This window comes from Oryzias latipes, chromosome 13, assembly GCF_053564925.1.
Source record: "Oryzias latipes strain Hd-rR chromosome 13, Olatipes_Hd-rR_3.1".
In the NCBI taxonomy this organism is placed as follows: Eukaryota; Metazoa; Chordata; class Actinopteri; order Beloniformes; family Adrianichthyidae; genus Oryzias; species Oryzias latipes.
The window spans coordinates 22,152,971-22,171,484 of record NC_136249.1 but is presented as its reverse complement, the minus strand read 5'-3'; the positions used below and the strand labels follow the sequence as shown (position 1 = coordinate 22,171,484).

Below are 18,514 nucleotides of genomic sequence, written 5' to 3'. Positions count from 1 at the left end.
TGAGGGCTTTTGTACTTAAAGACATAGGTATGAAACTTGCTGTTAGTTTCAAAACTGTCTCCAGTAAACATGATAGCGTTGATAGTTATAGCACAAACTTTGCTAATTAGGGGATTGATTTGTTGTACTCCACATCGAGGAAAAAGCAGTTGCCCCAGATACCCCACGCTACATTTGGCCTCACGTCTTGATTATATGATTTTAAATTCCTTTACACATGCATCGAAATACAGCTTTAATTTAAACCAATCAAAAAGGGAGACATGGCGGGAAACATCATCCTTTTTGGTAAATATCAATTTGTGTTAATCTGATTACTTATTTTGAGATAGCTGCTGATCATTTCTGTGACAGACTGGCGACCTGTCCAGGGTGCCCCCTGCCTTCGACCACAAGTGTCTGGGATAGGCTCCGGCAGCCCCGTGACCCCGAAAGGTAATAAACGGAAGAAGATGAATGAATGCTGATCATATGAAAAATCTCTTACCTCCTTGATGATTAAATTAATAAATGCATGCAAATGGCCATTCAGTTGAGAAATGAACACTCTGTCAAAAATGTGAATATGTTTCACCAAAGTTCTTTGAATTTGGAAAATTAATTCCTGAGTAGACCAAGATGTGCTTTCTTCATCTCCATAAATCTATGTGCCATTTAAATACCTTTTTTACATTAGAATATCCTTACCTGTATCTGTTGGAGCACTTTGGGTATAGGTTTACAGTTGAGTTTCTGGCAGGCCTGTTTATAACAAGTGAGGATCTCCTCCACCGTCACATTCTGAGCTGGAAAGCACAGGGGAAAAGGTTTGAAAGATTAAGGCTTTTTATTGTATAAACACATCAAGAGATTAACACGCAAACATACAAACAAATCAAAGCGACAGGAAAGCTCAGTGACTGCAGCACAGCAAAACTAGTAAAAAAAATTCATGAAATAAGTCAAAGATTTTTCTTGCCAGGGGACACATTTTACAGAACGCGTAGTCCCTAAACAACTTTGTGTTCATCCTTAGTGTGTCCACATGAGAGCAATTTAAAACCTCAGCATAATTCAGCAATGTGTAGTGATAAAGATCAGCCCAGTCAAAGCACTTACCATGTAGCTAGCAAATACTTTTTGTAATCTTTATCCATCCAATTTATTTGGACTAAACACATTAGTATTCTCTATCTAAAATTCAAGAGTGCTTCCCAAGCTGCAACAGCTGCAATGCTGCTGAAGTTGGACACATCTGCTAATGTTACTCTAGATTTGCAGCTATCTAAAGCCAGTGAGCATGTGACATTCAGCATAAAATGACTGAATTTCTCAACAAAGTTACTTATTGCTTTTTTGATATGGATGTGATGTTATGACATGTGTAGAGGCAAGAATTTCTATAGCTTTTGTAGCTTATACAGAATTTTATTTGATCCATTTCAGGGTTCCGCAAGTCAAAATATACAGTAAAATGAAAAGTTGCTCTAAAAACTTGGAAGTGCTACACGTGTTGGTTCAAAACTACACTGATCTTAAAATATGGACTGATAGCACACAGAGGATTTTTCTTTGTTTGTCATGTGTATTTTGCTTGAGGGAACACTACTGATAGTACAGCCATATCCATATATTGTAACCCTTTTAGAAGCTGCCCCACTGAGGTCTACAAAAAGGAGGTATTGTTCTTGGCTTTTGTGTGGTTTAACTGGCCTTGCCTTCCCAGATATTTTCAAAGGCTAACTCCAGTCAGCTGAGTGGGCAATGTTCAAACCCCTCACTCTGCTGAACGACTGAAGGGGGGGAAAAGAGAGAAACTTCTGAAGCAAAAAAACAAACAAACAAAAACATAAATTTGCTAATATTATGGCATTTAATACAACTTATGACTGACAAAAGAGTTCTAACTAATGAGACTTAAGCATTACTGCAACAGCTCAACTGTCTTTGTGGAAATTTGTTTCTGTGAGAGATTTAAGATCTTTCACAACTCTTTGTTTCTTTTTTCCTTCACTGAATAGCTGAATCGATTACTGCAATCTTTTATGTTGTCTTGATGTAATTCACATTTGCCTATTTACTAATGACTTCTCAGCAGTGAAGGGATAAAAGAAAAAAATTAGGAATATATTCCAAAACATCACCAGCATGATCATTACAAAAATTGACCCCATGTGTCAACGCTATGGTGGCTAGGTTTTTAGTGTGTTTGGAAGAAATGCTTGAGATAACATAATTCTCCTACAAAAGGCAACCTTTTTAATATTACATTATATTCGATATTTGTTTGATGTACACATCAGTCAAAGATTTAAAACATCCCAAAGATTCAAGTATTTTTTTCCAAATCTAAGGGTTCAATGAATAATTTGAAATGGGACAGGGATAAAGTATAAACTGCCAAAGCTTCAATATAGTAAAGGCTATCTGAAATATTGTTACATTTGAAAATTAAACTACCGGTATTTCCATTGAACGCTTAAATTCAAAGCTGCTTATTTGCAATAGAAATGGATCAAGTCATTCTTACTCATGTTTCATATTTTTTGATTGCTTACAATCCTCTCTGCCTATATAAAAGCAGTGTTAGTACCGTGGTACCATACCATTCCATTTTGAACTCTAATTGAACAATATCATACAGCTGAAAGTAGTGGGTCGTTTTAATGAGAAAAATGTAGCAGACTATCATGACACTGAACAATTTAAGCCTTTCTTACAGACATTGCATGAACAGCCAATGTGTTAGTGAGTAATGTTTGTTTTACCTTCTAAAGGCACTCAGAAACTAGGAGAAACTGACCGGCTTGTGGTCTTGGTAAGCCAGTCACAATTTTAACAGTAAAGACTTTGAGCAGTGGGGTTGGCAGGACAAGTTGCAGCAAGAAAGGCATTGCTAAGATATTGAAATAAGCCAAAGAGGCTTGCCTGGGCTCAAGAACAACACCACTGAACTACTAAAGACTGAAAGAAGGTGTCACGGAGCGATGACTCAAAACTTTAAATCTTTGGTTCATTGTGCAGAACTTGTACTTTGTCAAAATGACTTGAATATCATGGAACCGTTTGGGAATGAACTGGAAAGAAGAGTGAAGGAAATGCAACCAACAAGAGCCAAGCATTTATGAGAACTTCTGCAGGAGACTTGGAAAGAACTTTCTGATGAATCCTTCATAGATGCTCAAAGAATAAAGTCACTATGTTAAACTGTTACGTGCACAATAGACTACTATAATAAATTAAAAATACAAGTGTATTTTACTCTACAATTTGATTTAAAGACTTATTTGTCAGTCCAGTAGCTTCTTTGATTATTTAATTTCAGAGTAAAACAAGACAATACAGAGAATACTGGAAAACATTGCATTGTTTCCATATCAATGATGTTTGTTTTTAGACCATTAGACTTTTGTTTATGTGCTGAAAATAATTTGAATAAAAATTATAGCATGAACAAAGTTTATTATTATTTTAATTTGAGAAGTGTTTTGACAGACTAAAATTAAAAAAATAATATAACAAGAGATTTTTTGTGATGACTTCTTGAAATATGACATCAAAAAAATATATGGTGCTTTAATTATTGGAGGCCAATTTATTGTGCAAAAATGACTCTTATGATATTTTTGCTAAAATATTGCAGTCTTCACATTGGGACAACCTTTTCTTTAGTATTCTACCAAACCTTTGTAGACAGAGCAAGAGGTTATATTTATATTACTCATTATTATTATTATAAAGTGTTACATTTATTTGCACCTTTTTGTTATAATACCTGATGTCTAACAAAATTACTAAATTGTAACAAATATATTAGTAGAAAAAAATTCAGTTCCACTTTTGTTTGAAAAAAAAAACAATACTTATGAAAACAACCAAATGCATAAATGTCTGACAGAAAACTTAGTTAACCTTCCTATGGTGTTAGGGTCCCTACGGACCCGTTTTGAGTTTTAGCATGCATAAAAGTACTTCATACATTTGTTTTTTGCGCTGAAACTTTTTGACTTTGTCAGGGACTTCCATTTGAACAAAATAAAAGCTTTATTATTTTTTTTACGAAATTATAAAGTGCGCTGATGAAAAAAATGACTTTTGTGGTCTTCGGGTCATTTTTGACCCGGTTAAAATTTTCGATTATAAAACAATAAAAAATGACAAAAATGAAATCATAAACACAGAATCAACCAACAGCCTCTTCCTCCAACCACTTGAGCTTCATTTAGGGGCTTTTCTCCTTGCCTTTTTGTGAGAACAAACAATGGGAGAGACTTGTCAAGTCATTTGAGTGTAGAGGTGGTGACTTGCAGAGTAAACATCTCCAATTCACAGGATGCAACAATAAGGAGAAAATTCAATGTAAATGAAGTTTTGGATCAAATATTTCTTGCAAATGAGGCAGAGGACACACAGGATTTTTGCGATGGAGATGAGCGGGCCGAGCTGAGAACGAAGATGATGTGGAGTACCAATTGGAAGAAACAGACACAAGTGATCAGTCTGCAGAGGAGGTCACTGGTGCTGAAGCTACTCCTGCTGAATCATTCCAATCCAAACGTGGCAACATCCGTTGGAGCACAGTTCCTCCTGATGCACATGGAAGGACAGCTGCTGCAAACATCATCAAAATGACCCCTGGGGTCACGAAGTGACAAAAAGCCCATAATCATCCTGGACTACAACAAAAATAAAGGAGGAGTGGACAACCTGGACAAGCTTACTGCCACCTACACTTGCCGGCAAATGACCAGGAGATGGCCAATGGTTGTGTTTTACAACATCTTCAATGTGTCTACATACAATGCATTTGTGTTGTGGACCAATATTCACCAAGTGTGGAATTCAACCCAAAACACCAAGCGGAGAATGTTTCTTGAGGAGCTCGGGAATGCCCTTGTCAAGCCACACATTGAGCAACAGGAACGGGTGCCCCGAGCTCCGGCTGCTGCAGACTTGGTCAGACAGCTGCAGGGGTCCCAAACAAGCCATCCACATCCACAGCAACAAGAAGAGCATCAGCATCACCTTCCCCCTCAGAAGCCAGCCCTGCCTCAAGCACTCCAGCCACAGCCACAATGCCAGTGAGACCACCTCGCTGAGAAAGAAAGAGGTGTCAGGTCTGCCCTAGCAATATGGACAGAAAAACCTACAAAGTGTGCTTCACCTGCAACACTATGCAGTGTTGCAAGAACACACTAAAAGTGTAACTTTTTGCAACACGTGCATCTAAACACACACACAGGCATGTTGTTTGCACAGAGTTTTTATAGAACAAGTACTTGATCTCTTTTGGTGTGATTTTCTTGATTGGTTGTTGTTTATTTGACTTTGCAAATCTTTGTTTTATTGTAATTTTTTATTTTTTACGACTGTTCTGTTTTTCATATTGTTAAATATTGTATTAAAGTTCTATTGTGTGGAAAAAAGACTTGTTTTTGCCCTTTTCTTGAAGTAAATATATACGGGTCAAAAATGACCCGAACACCATAGATGTTACTATATTTGATAATATTAAAATTAAAATCTTTTTTTTGTTGAACATTTAAGAAATGTGTTTTAATTTCTCTTAGTAACACTCAGGTAACAGAACAACTGATTATTTTGTTGCCTTCTTCTCTTAAGGTTCATTTGACCACTTTTTAGACATTGAAAACAAGGGGTATGCTGTTAAAAACGAAGGCCCAGGGGGCCAAAAAAAATATTAAAACCAATCTTTTCATGGATAAGGGAGCCCAACCATCTAAACAAGAGTTAAGAAAAACTTTGGATGATAAAAAATTGTTTTTAGGGTATTTTATGGCTGATTTAATACACGGGTCCAAAATGACCCGCTAACACCACAGATGGCAGCAGAAAGCTAACACCAGAGGAAGGTTAAACAAAGAAAAGATTTATTAAAACAAATTCTTGCAAACTTCTCTAGGTTAATGCAATTTGCTTACAGAACATGCCTGAAAATTGTGGATTGCACTGTGGGTTTACAGCTCATGTGGGTATGCTGCAGAGCATATCAGAGAATAGTCTGTGCGTTTCAGTAAATTCGGTGTCCTTGGAAAAATGTTACGCAGAGCTGCTGTTCCACAAGTGTGTATGTAAACATTTCCTGAGGGAAAGGGAGGTTTGGGGTGGGGAGGGTGCCATACATAGAGCACAGTATTTTCACACAGACTATTAATTAGTGGGAAAACAGACCACAGAGCACTGACGACAGAATTGAAGAACAATGATGTGTTTCCTTTGTAATTAAAAAATAATCTATTACTTATTTGTCAAGGGGATTTACAATTGGCAACTTCAACAAATGAAAGCTAAAAGTGTTTAAAAACAAAAAGAGGAGCCAGTCTCGGTGTAGAACTATCAAATTTCATGTTTTTCTGTTACTTGTTTTCCTCTTGCTCTGTTTTTGTTTTAATAGGTTTTGTCCAAAACTGCTGCTACATGTAGGAATAATAAGGAGCCATGCGAAAGGAACAGAAGGAAAGGGGAAGTAGCAGCGTTAAAACACTTCTCTGAAATTCAGGTTAACTGTTGGCAATACACAGAATACACTGGCTCGAGGGACAAAACACACACAAAAAGGACAATTATAAACATCACAGGAAATAAGTCCGGAAATGCAACACACAACAATCGTAACAGGAAAGGCAAACTCATTACTAGTAACACAATTCATATCCAGAAAGTAGGATTTCAGAATCAGAAGAGTATTTAAATTGGAAATAGAAATGCAAAAGAGGGTTCCCCGACTTTAGGGTACCATGCTAAACAACATCAGTATAAATTCAATGGTGAATGACATTTTTACCCATTTTAGTTCTACCAACTAAACAGGTTTGATCAAGCATGAAAGGAATTTTGAGAAGGTGTTAAAAAAACTTTGGTTTTAGAGTAAACTAAAGGGGGGGGGGGGGGGGGGTAGTGGACCTGGTCATTTTCCCCTTCACGGTTTTGGCTTGCTTTCACACATAACACCTAACGGGCAGCCGGGGTGCAGCAGTAGGGCGGTCGACCTCTGATCGGAAGGTTGCATGGAAAGACACAGAACCCCACACTACCACTGGTGGAAGGTCGGCAACTTCGACAAATTCGCCACCATCAGTGTGTGAATGTGTGAATGGGACTGTGACTGTAAAGCGCTTTGGGAAGGTAAAAAAAAAAAAAAGTACTATACAAATATACGTCATTTACAATTTACTTTCATAAGCTAACCAAAGATTGGAGCAGAAGAAAAAAAAAACTCACTCTGTTCCAAATGCACGCTCTTGAAAGCAGGATTGTCTCAGCAAGACATGGAGAGAAAAGCATGAAGACAAAAACCTGCTAGTCCAGCTAATATTTCACATTTTCATGTAATGTATGGTGTATGTACCTTCTCAATACATTACATTTACACTCTTAGACATTTTTATACTTTTTGTCTGATTCCTGCTTCTATTTATCTTGCAGTGTGAGCCGTTTTGTTTACCATAAGTTTACTTTATGGACTTTGGTTCTTTACTTCGTTTATTTAACAGGGACAGTGCACATTAAAAGCATCACTGCAATGCGCCAGAATTAGCCCAAAGGCTATTTTTCATCCGTAGTCCCCGGACAGGTGTTAAAAATTGTCAACCTAAAAACCTAAAAACATCAATACATTAATTAAAAATATACATTTACAATTAAATTATCATCTAAAATACATATACTAATAAAAACATGCACATAGAGAAAAACATAGAAAACAAGTATAAAAAACACAAAGGTGAAAGAGGGGAGGAGGAAGGGCAGGTGTTAATCCAGTTCAATGTGAACATGTTTGCTGTGATATGAGCCAGTTTTTTTAGGTTCTTTTTAAACAGAGTGTATGTGGTGATGTGTCTTATGATGTGAGGGACAGAGTTCCATTCTTGTGCTGCTGTTACAGAGAAGGTGCTTTGGCTGAAGGCACTTCTCCTCAGAGGAACTATACAGTCTTGTTGACCCGACCCTCGAGTCACTCTTTGGGATGATCTTATTTTAACAAACTGACTGAGTGGAGGGGATGATAGACCGTTAATGATTTTATAGAATAGGCATAGTTTTGTATACTTAATGAAATTCTCCCAGCTTAACAGTTTGTGTTTTTGTAAAATGTCACAGTGATGATGTCTTATTGGTTTTCTATCCAGTACTTTAATTGTTTGTTTGTAAAGTGACTCCAGAGGTTTTAATGCTGATTTGTTTGCCTGTGACCATGTAGTGAGACAGTATGTCATGTGGGATAAAATCATTGCATGCATGAACATTGTGGCAGCTTGCAGTGACAAATTTGCCCTAATAAATCTAAAATTGGACAGGTTATACCTCACACGGTTACAAACTTTTTGAATTTGTGATTTAAAATTGAATGTTGTATCAATTAAAATCCCAAGGTATTCAAACTTTTCAACAATGTCTATTTTCTTTCCTGCCACAAAAACATCAGCCAGAATATTTTTACGGTTTGTTTTGGAAAAGAACATTGCAACTGTTTTGTTTACATTGAGACATAGACTTGACTGCTCCAACCATTTTGCCACATGTCCCATCGTTTCAGTGAGCTTCTCTGCCACATCAGATGTGTTATTGCCATGTGAATAAATGACAGTATCATCAGCATACATCTGAGTGTAGACATTTGAACAAACAGAGGGCAGATCATTGATGTATAGTGAAAAAAGTAAAGGCCCTAGAATAGAACCTTGCGGGACACCTGTAGAGATAGGGAGAGGCGAGGAATGACAGTGATTTATCCTAACTGACTGGGATCTATTTGACAAATATGATTCTATCCATTTTATGGTACTTTATGGTTTACCCTCAAGTAGAAAAAAAACCCAAACTCTATTTCCCAAGGGGACCAGGGTTTGCATGTTTGGTCTGCACCAGAGTTGAGGAGAGGTTTCACAATTGCTAAATGAAGCAAACTATCTGAGGAAACAAACCGTGGAGCGAATTAAACCTGCCAGTGTAAATATGCTCTTAAACACCAACCCTAACATGCTTCAAAGCAAAGAAGCCAGTGTTGACAAAAGACTTGTTTCAAGAGGAAATCCTTCCCAAGCTGTAGTTCTGCAGAACACGGCTACAACGATGACTGGACACAGGGCATGCAAAATAGGGGCCAAGTGTCTCCACTGAGGCTCTTTTGAGTTAAATCCAAAATGTTTTAGAAGTTATGCAACCTGTTTCCAGGTTAATTAATTTAAAATGTGAATAAATATATGACAAGTAAAAATATAATGATACAGGAACACAAATCTGTTGTCAACTCTAACTTAACATTACAATATAACGGCCCTCTCTAGTGATATTTGCTGCTATTTCACATTGCAGAGCTGTGCTATGGCTGAGACATCATTCACATGACAGCTGGTTGCCTGATTTGTTTAAGGCATGGCAACGGAGACCCTGTTAGACTGCTTTTAAGCACACAAACTTGAGCGACAACATAAAAACACATGTACAAAAACAAAAAAGAAAACAAGTAATACCTGTCTTGGTTTTAGAGGAGTCGAGCCTTTTGCTTCTAAAAAGAATATCTCAACCTTCAAACTAAGTGAAATGTCAAGAAGTGATAATGTAGGTCATTTAGCAAAAACCAAGGTTTTCAATCCCAACTTACTGCAATCAGATCAATAACTAAGAAACTGTTTTGTCAAAATAAAAATTAAAAAGGAGATTATTTCAACCTAAAACATTGCCTTTTCTAAGAGAAAGCGGTTGGACTAAACAGTGACAAAAGAGTGTACAGTTGAATTGGGGAAAACTATCATTAACTGTGGTTGCAGCTTTTATTTTAGAAAAACCTGATTTAACAAAACACATATTTTTCAATAATGGAGTAATAAAACGCGTCCAGTCCTCATGACTGAATTAATAAATGTATTATGTCTACGATTAAAAGAAAACCTGGCCTTATTGGATCCTGAAGTTCAGCACTAGTCAGCCAGTTGTGAATACAGAGCCAGCCAACTTCTAGGTTTTTAGAAGCTTTGTCCATACATAACACTAAAGCTTTGCTAATCAGTTTGTAACCTGGTCCACAGTGACAGCATAGGTCACAAGGCCACTAACAACCTGGTGCCAAGTGCACTCTGGGTCTGATGAAATTGCAGCACAGAGTCGCACGTAGGCCACAGAGTTTGAGTTCTTTTAGTACAAATGGCCTTAAAAAGTTACAGGCTTCGCAAATTACAATAATTAAAGTACACCATTCAATTTATGTTTTAAAATATGGAAATGCAACATGTTGGAAAGGCTAAAAATATGAGATGGTGTTTGTCCTAATCTGGAGACGAAGTACATCTCTACACAATAAAGAAAAAAAGACGTAAAAACTTAGATGGACACAACATTAAGGAATTATACAACTACCTTTTTCTGTTATGCTATACAGCAGTCACCCGTTATAACACCTATCAGATGCTGCCTCTTGATCAGGGATCGGATGTTGATTCTACTATTATTTATATCGGCACTTCAAGCTTATTATTACAGATAAATACTCTACAAGACCTCTGCATATCACGAATGGATCATGCAGATTATGACACCAATTTGAGCAGGAGGTGCACAAAAACAGTTTGTTAAAGTTAGTGACACTTTCAAAGATTCTGACTTCTGGGTTCAATAACTCTTAATAAATACTTTAAACTGACAGCAAGTGTCTGTTACGTTTTGTCTTAACTCTAAGAATGACTAACAAAAGCATTTCAAAAGAAAAACAATTATGTTTTTAATTCTTTATAATGAGGATCGCAGTCTCTGTGCTGCAGACAGAGATGGTAGTAAGATGGCTGCTAGGGAAAAAGTGATTTAAAAAAAATCTATAATTCCGTAAAAAACAAGCAAAACTAAAAAATGGTTCCATTGATATGAGCTAGGTTCCATTGATACTCATCATCATCATGCTCAAACAACAATTTTAAACGAGTTCTTTTTTTGTTCAATAGTTCTGAAGATACTGAAGCTACAATCACTAAACTTTCTCACATGACTAATTATCACCCATTTTTACCAGTTAATAATTAACTATTTTTTCTAGTTGATAGTTGCACTATTTTAGTTGTATTGCTCAAGCTACGTCAAAGAGGTGCTTAGTTTAAGAGTTAAATGATAAAAGAAGGTTAATAAAATAAAAATCAGGGACAACTTGGCTCTGTTGATTAAATCTGTTGATTTTCTAAATGAGTTACCAAAGTATTAAACCCGGACTCGGTATTGGCAGATACTCAAAATCAAATGACTTTTAATTGGATTAGGGCCAAAAACCTGATCAGGACATCCCCAGTAGTAATACTATATAATGTTTTGGATCACCAACTGTCAGATGATGAAGGTTGGTGGGCATCAATCATGTAAAAACTTCCTTTTCAGTCTAAATATATGCATTCAGAAATTCTACTCATACTCTTGAGAAGAATCTGTACATTAATGGCACATGGGATGCTAAAAAGCCTCACAACCCCACTTTCAGATAAATGTCATCTAACCATAATGACAAACAATCACTCTTACACAACTTTTATTTCAGAAGAGTTGTGAAAAACACACCCAAACAGCTCTCCAAAACATTAAAATGCCATTAAGTAGCATTTTGTTCAGACTGCATAGGAAATGAAGTCTATAAAGAGGAGCAGGTAATTTGACCAAGCACGTTTGGTAGTAGAGTTTTCAGCAGTGAAATGAACAAGGAGTAGCAAAACAGTTAATATAGTTAGCATAAAGGAGAATGCGAGAAAACTATTTTTGCCTCCGATATGAATACACGAGAAAATCTTGATATTAATAGTACGGTTGATATGAAAGTTAAATTTCAAAGCAAATTAGTGAACATGGCAATGATTTAATTACAGTTATCTCTATCCAGATTGCAGAAATATAAGGATATTCCCTTTATCGTAAATTACTTTGTAACTATTAGCAGCCTAAATGCCCCCAAACATAAGAATGAGACCTTTAAAACTTACATAACATACACTTTAAACACGCTTACTTTTGGAATAATTTAAGTCACTCAGACAAGCATTTCAGTTTGTCTCGTGTTTTACAAGGCCCTGGACTTTGCTTCTATTGAATTTATTCACAGAGAATGAATGGACCTACAGACTGAAATCAGTTCAGCTTCTTATTTTTTTAATTACGTTAATTTAAAATAACACAGTGGACTATGTAGTGAAGGAATTCAGACGTGCCTTCTAAGTGCATGTCGTCACAGTGTTTTGTTAACAAAAAGAGTGGAAAACAGTGAGAAATCTGGCGATGTAAAGGGTGTAGGTTGTGGTTCAAACAGATAGATGGCTGTAAGAAGACAGTCACCATTGCTGAGTCATCAAAGAAGTTAATCAGCAAAACCTATCAGCAACAATTTTATTAATCCTTGTTACCAATACTGTGCTTTAACACATGCACCCCCAATTCTTTTAATCAATTGAATAAATTTCCTTTATATAGAAAAAACAAATGTTTATCAACTTACACTTTTCCTTGCAACTAATCTCATCCAAAGTAAATTCACAATTAATTTTAAATTCATTGAATATTTTTAGCTGTGTATCAATGCAATTATAAAAGCCGATTTAAGTTTTATTTACATACCAAAAAAGGGTAAAATAAATAAATAAATAAAACTACTGTTTTTAATAAAACACTTTTTTGTGGCACTATTTGGTGATTGGAATAAAAACAAGCTAAACACCTTAAAATGAACAACTCTGACCATGATATCGTAAATGCAACAATGCATATTAAAATTAACAACTCCAGACTGAAAGGTGAACTGCTTAAAAACAATATACCCTAACCAGTGCTGACCTTTTAACATCACACTCACTAAACTAAAATAATTTCTATTTTTAGATTCATTGCAAGAAATTAAATTGTACTCAATTTATATTTTAAAAATGAAAAAACAAAAAAAACAACAACATAAGAATACTTTAATATTGTATATAAAATATACAGAAAAAAGTGGCTAAAGTTGAAGTGCTGCTTTGGAAAAAGGTTGCAAGCATGTTCCGTCTCAGGTTGTTTCACAGGACCCCCAGGAGCCGTAACTGTCCTGCCTATCTGTGCTCATAGTGTCACACAGAAAAAACAGAAGGGGAGGGGTTCTCGAATGCAAAAGGCTGAACGACTGAATTACATACAGGCTGTGTGAAAATGTATAGATCATATTTGCTCAACTCTTCAGACCAGCAGAGCTTTGTCTGATTCAAGATGGTTCAATGCTTTTATTACCTGTGGTTATTTCAAAGGAGGGTATGAAGATGAACAAAGCTGTATGTGAGCAGATTTGAGCACGGAGACATGAACCTGAGCCTATTTTGAAGAAAACAACTGGAGAAAAAGTGTGAAACTTGATCAGATCAGCTTCATGTTTCTGCTACACCAAAGGAAAACTCTTTTTTTGACGGTGTCTTTGACGTCTTGATCAAGAAGTCATGTTGTTTAGATGTCAACATTTTCTTTTCCGTAAAAAAGAAAGTTTATCTTCCTGACTATTTGAGTTAATGGTTGTGAGATGAAAGCGAATCTGCAGCAAGACTGAAGGAGAACAGGAAATTGGAGTTGTCCTTAACATTCAATTTAGTTTTAATATTCTTCTCCCCCTTAGTATGATCTGTGTTATTATATATTTTATGATTATTTTAATGTTTTGTGATGTATGTAACCTTTTTTTAATGAATTGGTATTTTAAATTATTTTAATTAATCAATCCACTACAAAAACCATCAGGACACATGTCCCATAATGCATTGTTTTGTAGTCTGTAGGGCAGCTTTCAGTCAGTTCAGTTTCCAGCTGTGTCCGGGTAGGTTTGCCCCTTGCTCCCACCCCTTTCTCGCGATATTTTTGTGATGATTGACAGTTGATGTTGGAGCAAAAACAAAAATATATGTCACACACCAGGTGATCTGCGCAGCGTTGAGTTCACCTGGGTGATCTCAAACACGCTTATTGTGCATCTTGGCTGCACCTATTTGGTGTCACAAAGATAAATTTCCATCCGTTTTCTTTACTTATTTGTACTGTCATGACAGCGATGGTGCTGTCAGTTTACCTTCTTGTTGCATCTTCAAAAGTGCAGAATAAAATGTGACACTGAATTTGAAACAGCACATTGTAATTTCTGCATCTATTATTAAAGTATTTATTAGTAACACAGTGGAAATTAGTAGATTTGGTTAGAATGTTGATTTACGGTATGCGCCCCTAAATTTTCTGGTTGTGCCCCTAAAATTTTCAGTTAGGGGCCACTGTGCTCCTAGTGAAAAAAGTTAGTCTGGAGCCCTGGGTTCAAAAAAAAAAACAGTACAGTTAACAATCATAACCAATAGAAACTACATTTAAATGTATGGTATGGTCAAAAAAAATACGAATCAGTTGTGTCTTTTATTAAAAAATATACATAAGAAGTAAAAGTAAGGAAGTGAAATTAATAGCCCATTTACGTTCATTAACAGTTCAATGTGGAAGGTTGACAATACTGTAACTTAAAATAAAGGACTCCCAATAATAAAGTTAAAGCAGTGCCACATCCCCCATCTGCTTCCTCAGACATGTTTTCGTTGAACAAACAGGAACCTACTCTGTTAAAATGGCACACCTTAAGGAGGAGTGGAATTCACTCACAATACTGCCTACAGGACTGGTTTGGGTCTAATTTTTTTGGATATACTCTTGTACTTCAGCAGTTAGGGCGTCGGTGTCCTATTATCCTATTTCCTTTAACTACCACAACGTGTTTGTCAAGGGGTCACAGGTGCTGACTTGCTAAGTAAAGAGAAGTATGACTGACCACTAGCGGATGACAAGGTCAAAAGAGAAACAAAGAAAATTTCCACTAAATAACATTTACTTGAATGTTACCACCCAAACGCATACCTAATTTGCTGGCAGGTGATAAAAATAAAAGGATGTGTAATAAAAATCGGACTAGTTTTTGGATCTTTAAGTTATATAACCTTTTCATGTATTTTATTCTAGAAAACCCTAATTATCCAACATGTTCACACAGGCGCAGTAGACATTTTGAATGAGCAGAAGATTATAAACTCAAACAGGCACTGGAAAAACAAAAAGGTATTACCATGTCTCCAGGGGTCCTTTGGCTCCACTGCTCCAGAAACTATATCCTCGTCTGAGGGAAATGTCACCCTTTTGCCACTTGGTTTGTGTTTACCGTCTCCATCCTCGTTTGACAGACACACTCTAGCTTGATCAGAGGAAGAAGATTCTGTCTGTTTAGCATCCGACTGACTTTCTGCAGTTTCATCAGCTGGGAAATCCTGAAGAGTGGACTCCAAGTCCAAAAAAGCATCGGATAATGAACTAAGATCTGCAGATTCAGCCTGCAAAAGCTCACTCTCACCCAGAGTCAGATCCACACCTATGTCCATGTCCCCACCATCATCCCCTACTTCCACAACAGGACTTTCAGGTTTGCAACACTTATCATCCTTCATCTTCTCCTTTTCAGTGTCATCTTTGTACTGTCCGTCAATAGGAAAGATTAGCCCAGTGACATTAACTACAGCAGGCGTATCTTGGACACAGTTCTTTCGATTTCCATTAACTTCATCAATTTCCAGTGTGTCTTGCGCCTTCTGGTTATCCTCCTCAGCACCCTGAAGGTTGTCAGTAAGTTGTGGCATCAGGCAAGTCTCCGAAGCCTCTGTGGGAACAATGTTTGGTTTCTCTGCCTCACTGTCCGTCATGAGCTCAGAGATGAGAGTGACCCCTTCTGTGATGCTTGTAGGATTGAAGTCATTGTCGACATTGCTTTTTGTCTTGACATTACACAGATCTAGACACTGCTCTTGGATATTCATGTTTACATCTCTGGTGACTAAGCCTCTACTACCATGTCACAAAGGCAGGACAGTAGATAACACGGTCACTGGGAAAAATGTGACATATGGTTGTCTATGCTCCCTGTCTAACGACAATGTACTCAAATGAGCAGCAACTTTGCTGTTGTTTTAACTGGAAAAATACATTAAATTGTATGACAAAAAAAATCTAGTTGTAGTTTAAATTGTTTTCCGATTTTAATCAATGGATTCAATCCACCCCCACGTCACAAGTGACTTTGGTGCATCCTGTTCAATTAAATAAAGTGCTAGTTCTTAGAAACATCAATTTCACAAAATACGTGAAATACGTGCAAATTAGAAGGTATGTCAGTGATTTCTCATACACCAAAATATATAACTTAACTTTATAACTTTATGCCGATCTGATAAACTCCACTTAATATTTCTTTACTAGCTTGGTTGTATTGCTTTAATGGGAACCATTCAATTGCTCCCAAGTCGTCAGCACATTGCCAGCCGTATAAAAAGAGAAATACGATTATCCACTAAAACAAATAAGTCAATAAACTCTGGTCGCCTACAAAAGAATGTTGAACTCCGACATTCAAACAACCCAACAGGAATTAAAGTGTGCTAACGTTGGTTAGCTTGCTAAAGTTGTCCTACGGTGACGCACAGGCCCCAGATAGGTTGCGTGTCTCTGCTTCTTTACGCGAGCCCATCCGTTTCTCCCCAACACAGTTCATTTTCCCAGGCGAAGAAATATTTAGTACCAGTGCAGGTCTGCTCGCTCACTCGTGCTGCAACTACGCTCGCAACACACACCACAAGGAGCAACTGCGGCGAAAAAAACAAGCGTCACACTCTGTAGGCATTTTTCCGGCCGTTATCCCTATGCGCTACATAACTGTATCAGGGCTACACATGCTACCCTCGATATTAATTATATATATAAAAAAGATTATAGCTGTGACATGCCCACCGCTGAGGTCTGATGGTAATCTTTGTCTCCAGGAGATGTCAGCTGTGCCTGTTTTTGTTCAGCGCTACCCTCCGCTAGCTTGTTGAAGTCGAGTCCAACAACTGTTTGTTGTTCATACGTCTTACGTCAGCACGTCGTTGGGCACTTGTTAGGAAGCACGTTAGACGGACGCAAAGTTACGTTGACCTAAACATGCAACCTTCCCAATAAAAAAAAAAATTATTCGAATTAAGGGAATTTGTCGGTTCCCTATTAAAATGTATAAGCTATTACCTCAAAATCTTAAGAGATTTTTTAAAATAGAGTGACACAACAAAGAACTCTTAATCAATGCCCTTGCATGTTTAGAGTAAAGACTAATATTCAAAATAAACCAATTCAGCTTTGTAAAATATTCAGTTTTTAATAGCCAACCTTAACACTGAAATCCTTAAAGAAAATCAGAAGTTGCAAGTTCTAAACTTAAAGTTACCAAGGATTTTATTGTAATCATTTTAATTGGGTTTTATTACTCATTTAACAAATAACCTTTAGTTTTAGACCATCACATTGAAAGCACTTTGAAGCTGCACAGACCTATAACATTGTGCCTGAGAAGTTTGTATATTTGTAATAAAACCAAAGTCTATTAACCTTTGATTGCGCTTTAATCTTGACAGTTTAGTGTTAAAATCCATAAGGGATTTGATTCAGCAAAGGTCAGTTATAAACAAAGAGTTCTTTCCTTACATTTAACTTGTGCATTTTAATATTTCCCACCCAGAGGTAGTGGTGGAGCCTTTATTTTATTTTTGCAAAGACCTAAACACAAACTATCAAAGGACAGCTCTGGTAATTTAGAAACATTTTTATTAAACTTGAATTAAAAACAAAAAGGCAGTTAAAACTCTTGAGACTGGACATCTTTGGCAGCGCCGTCTTCTTTCGAACTGTTGGTCTTCTTTGGGAGTAGGCTTGCATGGATGTTGGGAATTACACCACCATCTGAGATTGTGACTCCTACAAGTAGTTGACTTAGTTCCTCATCATTCTTTACAGCCAGCAAGATGTGGCGTGGCGCTATACGCAGCTTTTTGTTATCACGGCTTGCATTTCCAGACAGTTCCAGAATTTCGGCACAAAGGTACTCAAGGACAGCGGCGAGGTACACTGCAGCTCCATTGCCAATTCGCTCTGCATAGTTTCCTCTTCTTAACAGCCTATGGATACGGCCTACTGGGAATGAGACCCCTGCTCTGGAGGAACGGGACACTGTAGGTTTTTGTTTAGGGGCTGCTTTTTTTCCTCTGCCAGACATTCTTAAAACCTGAGTAGAAACAAACAAACAAAAAAAAATGCATATGGCGGTCATGAAATTTATCATTTAAAGCAAAAGACCAAATGAGCCAACCCATTTGTAGACTCACCAGCACTCCCCACTTTCACTGAAAACCATATCTATGCACTGAGCAGACAACTGTTTTTGTATGGATCACATGCTAATGTTGATTAAGGACACCTGGTCTTACTGCTGCACCTATGAATGCTGATTGGAACAATAAAGGAAAATTAAACACATTTGAGTTTCAAAACTTTATTGTAATTTTTCTTAACTGTTGCTTATCTAGTGTTGTTTTTTTTTTTGGAAGTAAGTTTAAGTTCACATAATTGAATTGATGTAAAAGCAAATTCATACATGACTGTGTTCTCTGTCCTTTGAGCTCTATTTAGACTTCTGCTTTTTAGACAGTTC

The 18,514-nt window shown here is 36.9% G+C and overlaps 2 protein-coding genes across 3 annotated transcripts in view; both read right to left on the bottom strand.

Moving 5' to 3' along the window:
• The window catches only part of ppp1r37 (protein phosphatase 1, regulatory subunit 37), a 40,117-nt gene extending 23,151 nt beyond the window's left edge, over positions 1-16,966 (bottom strand). The window contains exons 1-2 of one of the 2 annotated variants that reach the window (XM_004075653.5): positions 15,074-16,966; positions 688-785 (exon numbers count right to left, since the gene is read on the bottom strand). In XM_004075653.5, coding sequence (XP_004075701.1) covers positions 688-785; positions 15,074-15,815 — 840 coding nt within the window. In that variant the 5' untranslated portion in view covers positions 15,816-16,966. The remainder of the gene's footprint in view (positions 1-687; positions 786-15,073) is intronic. The other variant, XM_078929934.1, reaches the window with a different exon arrangement.
• A 648-nt stretch (positions 16,967-17,614) lies between these two features.
• LOC111948477 (histone H2A-like) lies at positions 17,615-18,290 on the bottom strand. The gene is made up of 2 exons (XM_078929935.1): positions 18,189-18,290; positions 17,615-18,088 (listed from the first exon to the last, which is right to left on the bottom strand). The coding sequence occupies exon 2, from the start codon at positions 18,077-18,079 to the stop codon at positions 17,663-17,665; it is 417 nt and encodes a 138-aa protein (XP_078786061.1). The 5' UTR covers positions 18,080-18,088; positions 18,189-18,290; the 3' UTR covers positions 17,615-17,662.
• Positions 18,291-18,514: the final 224 nt, after the last annotated feature.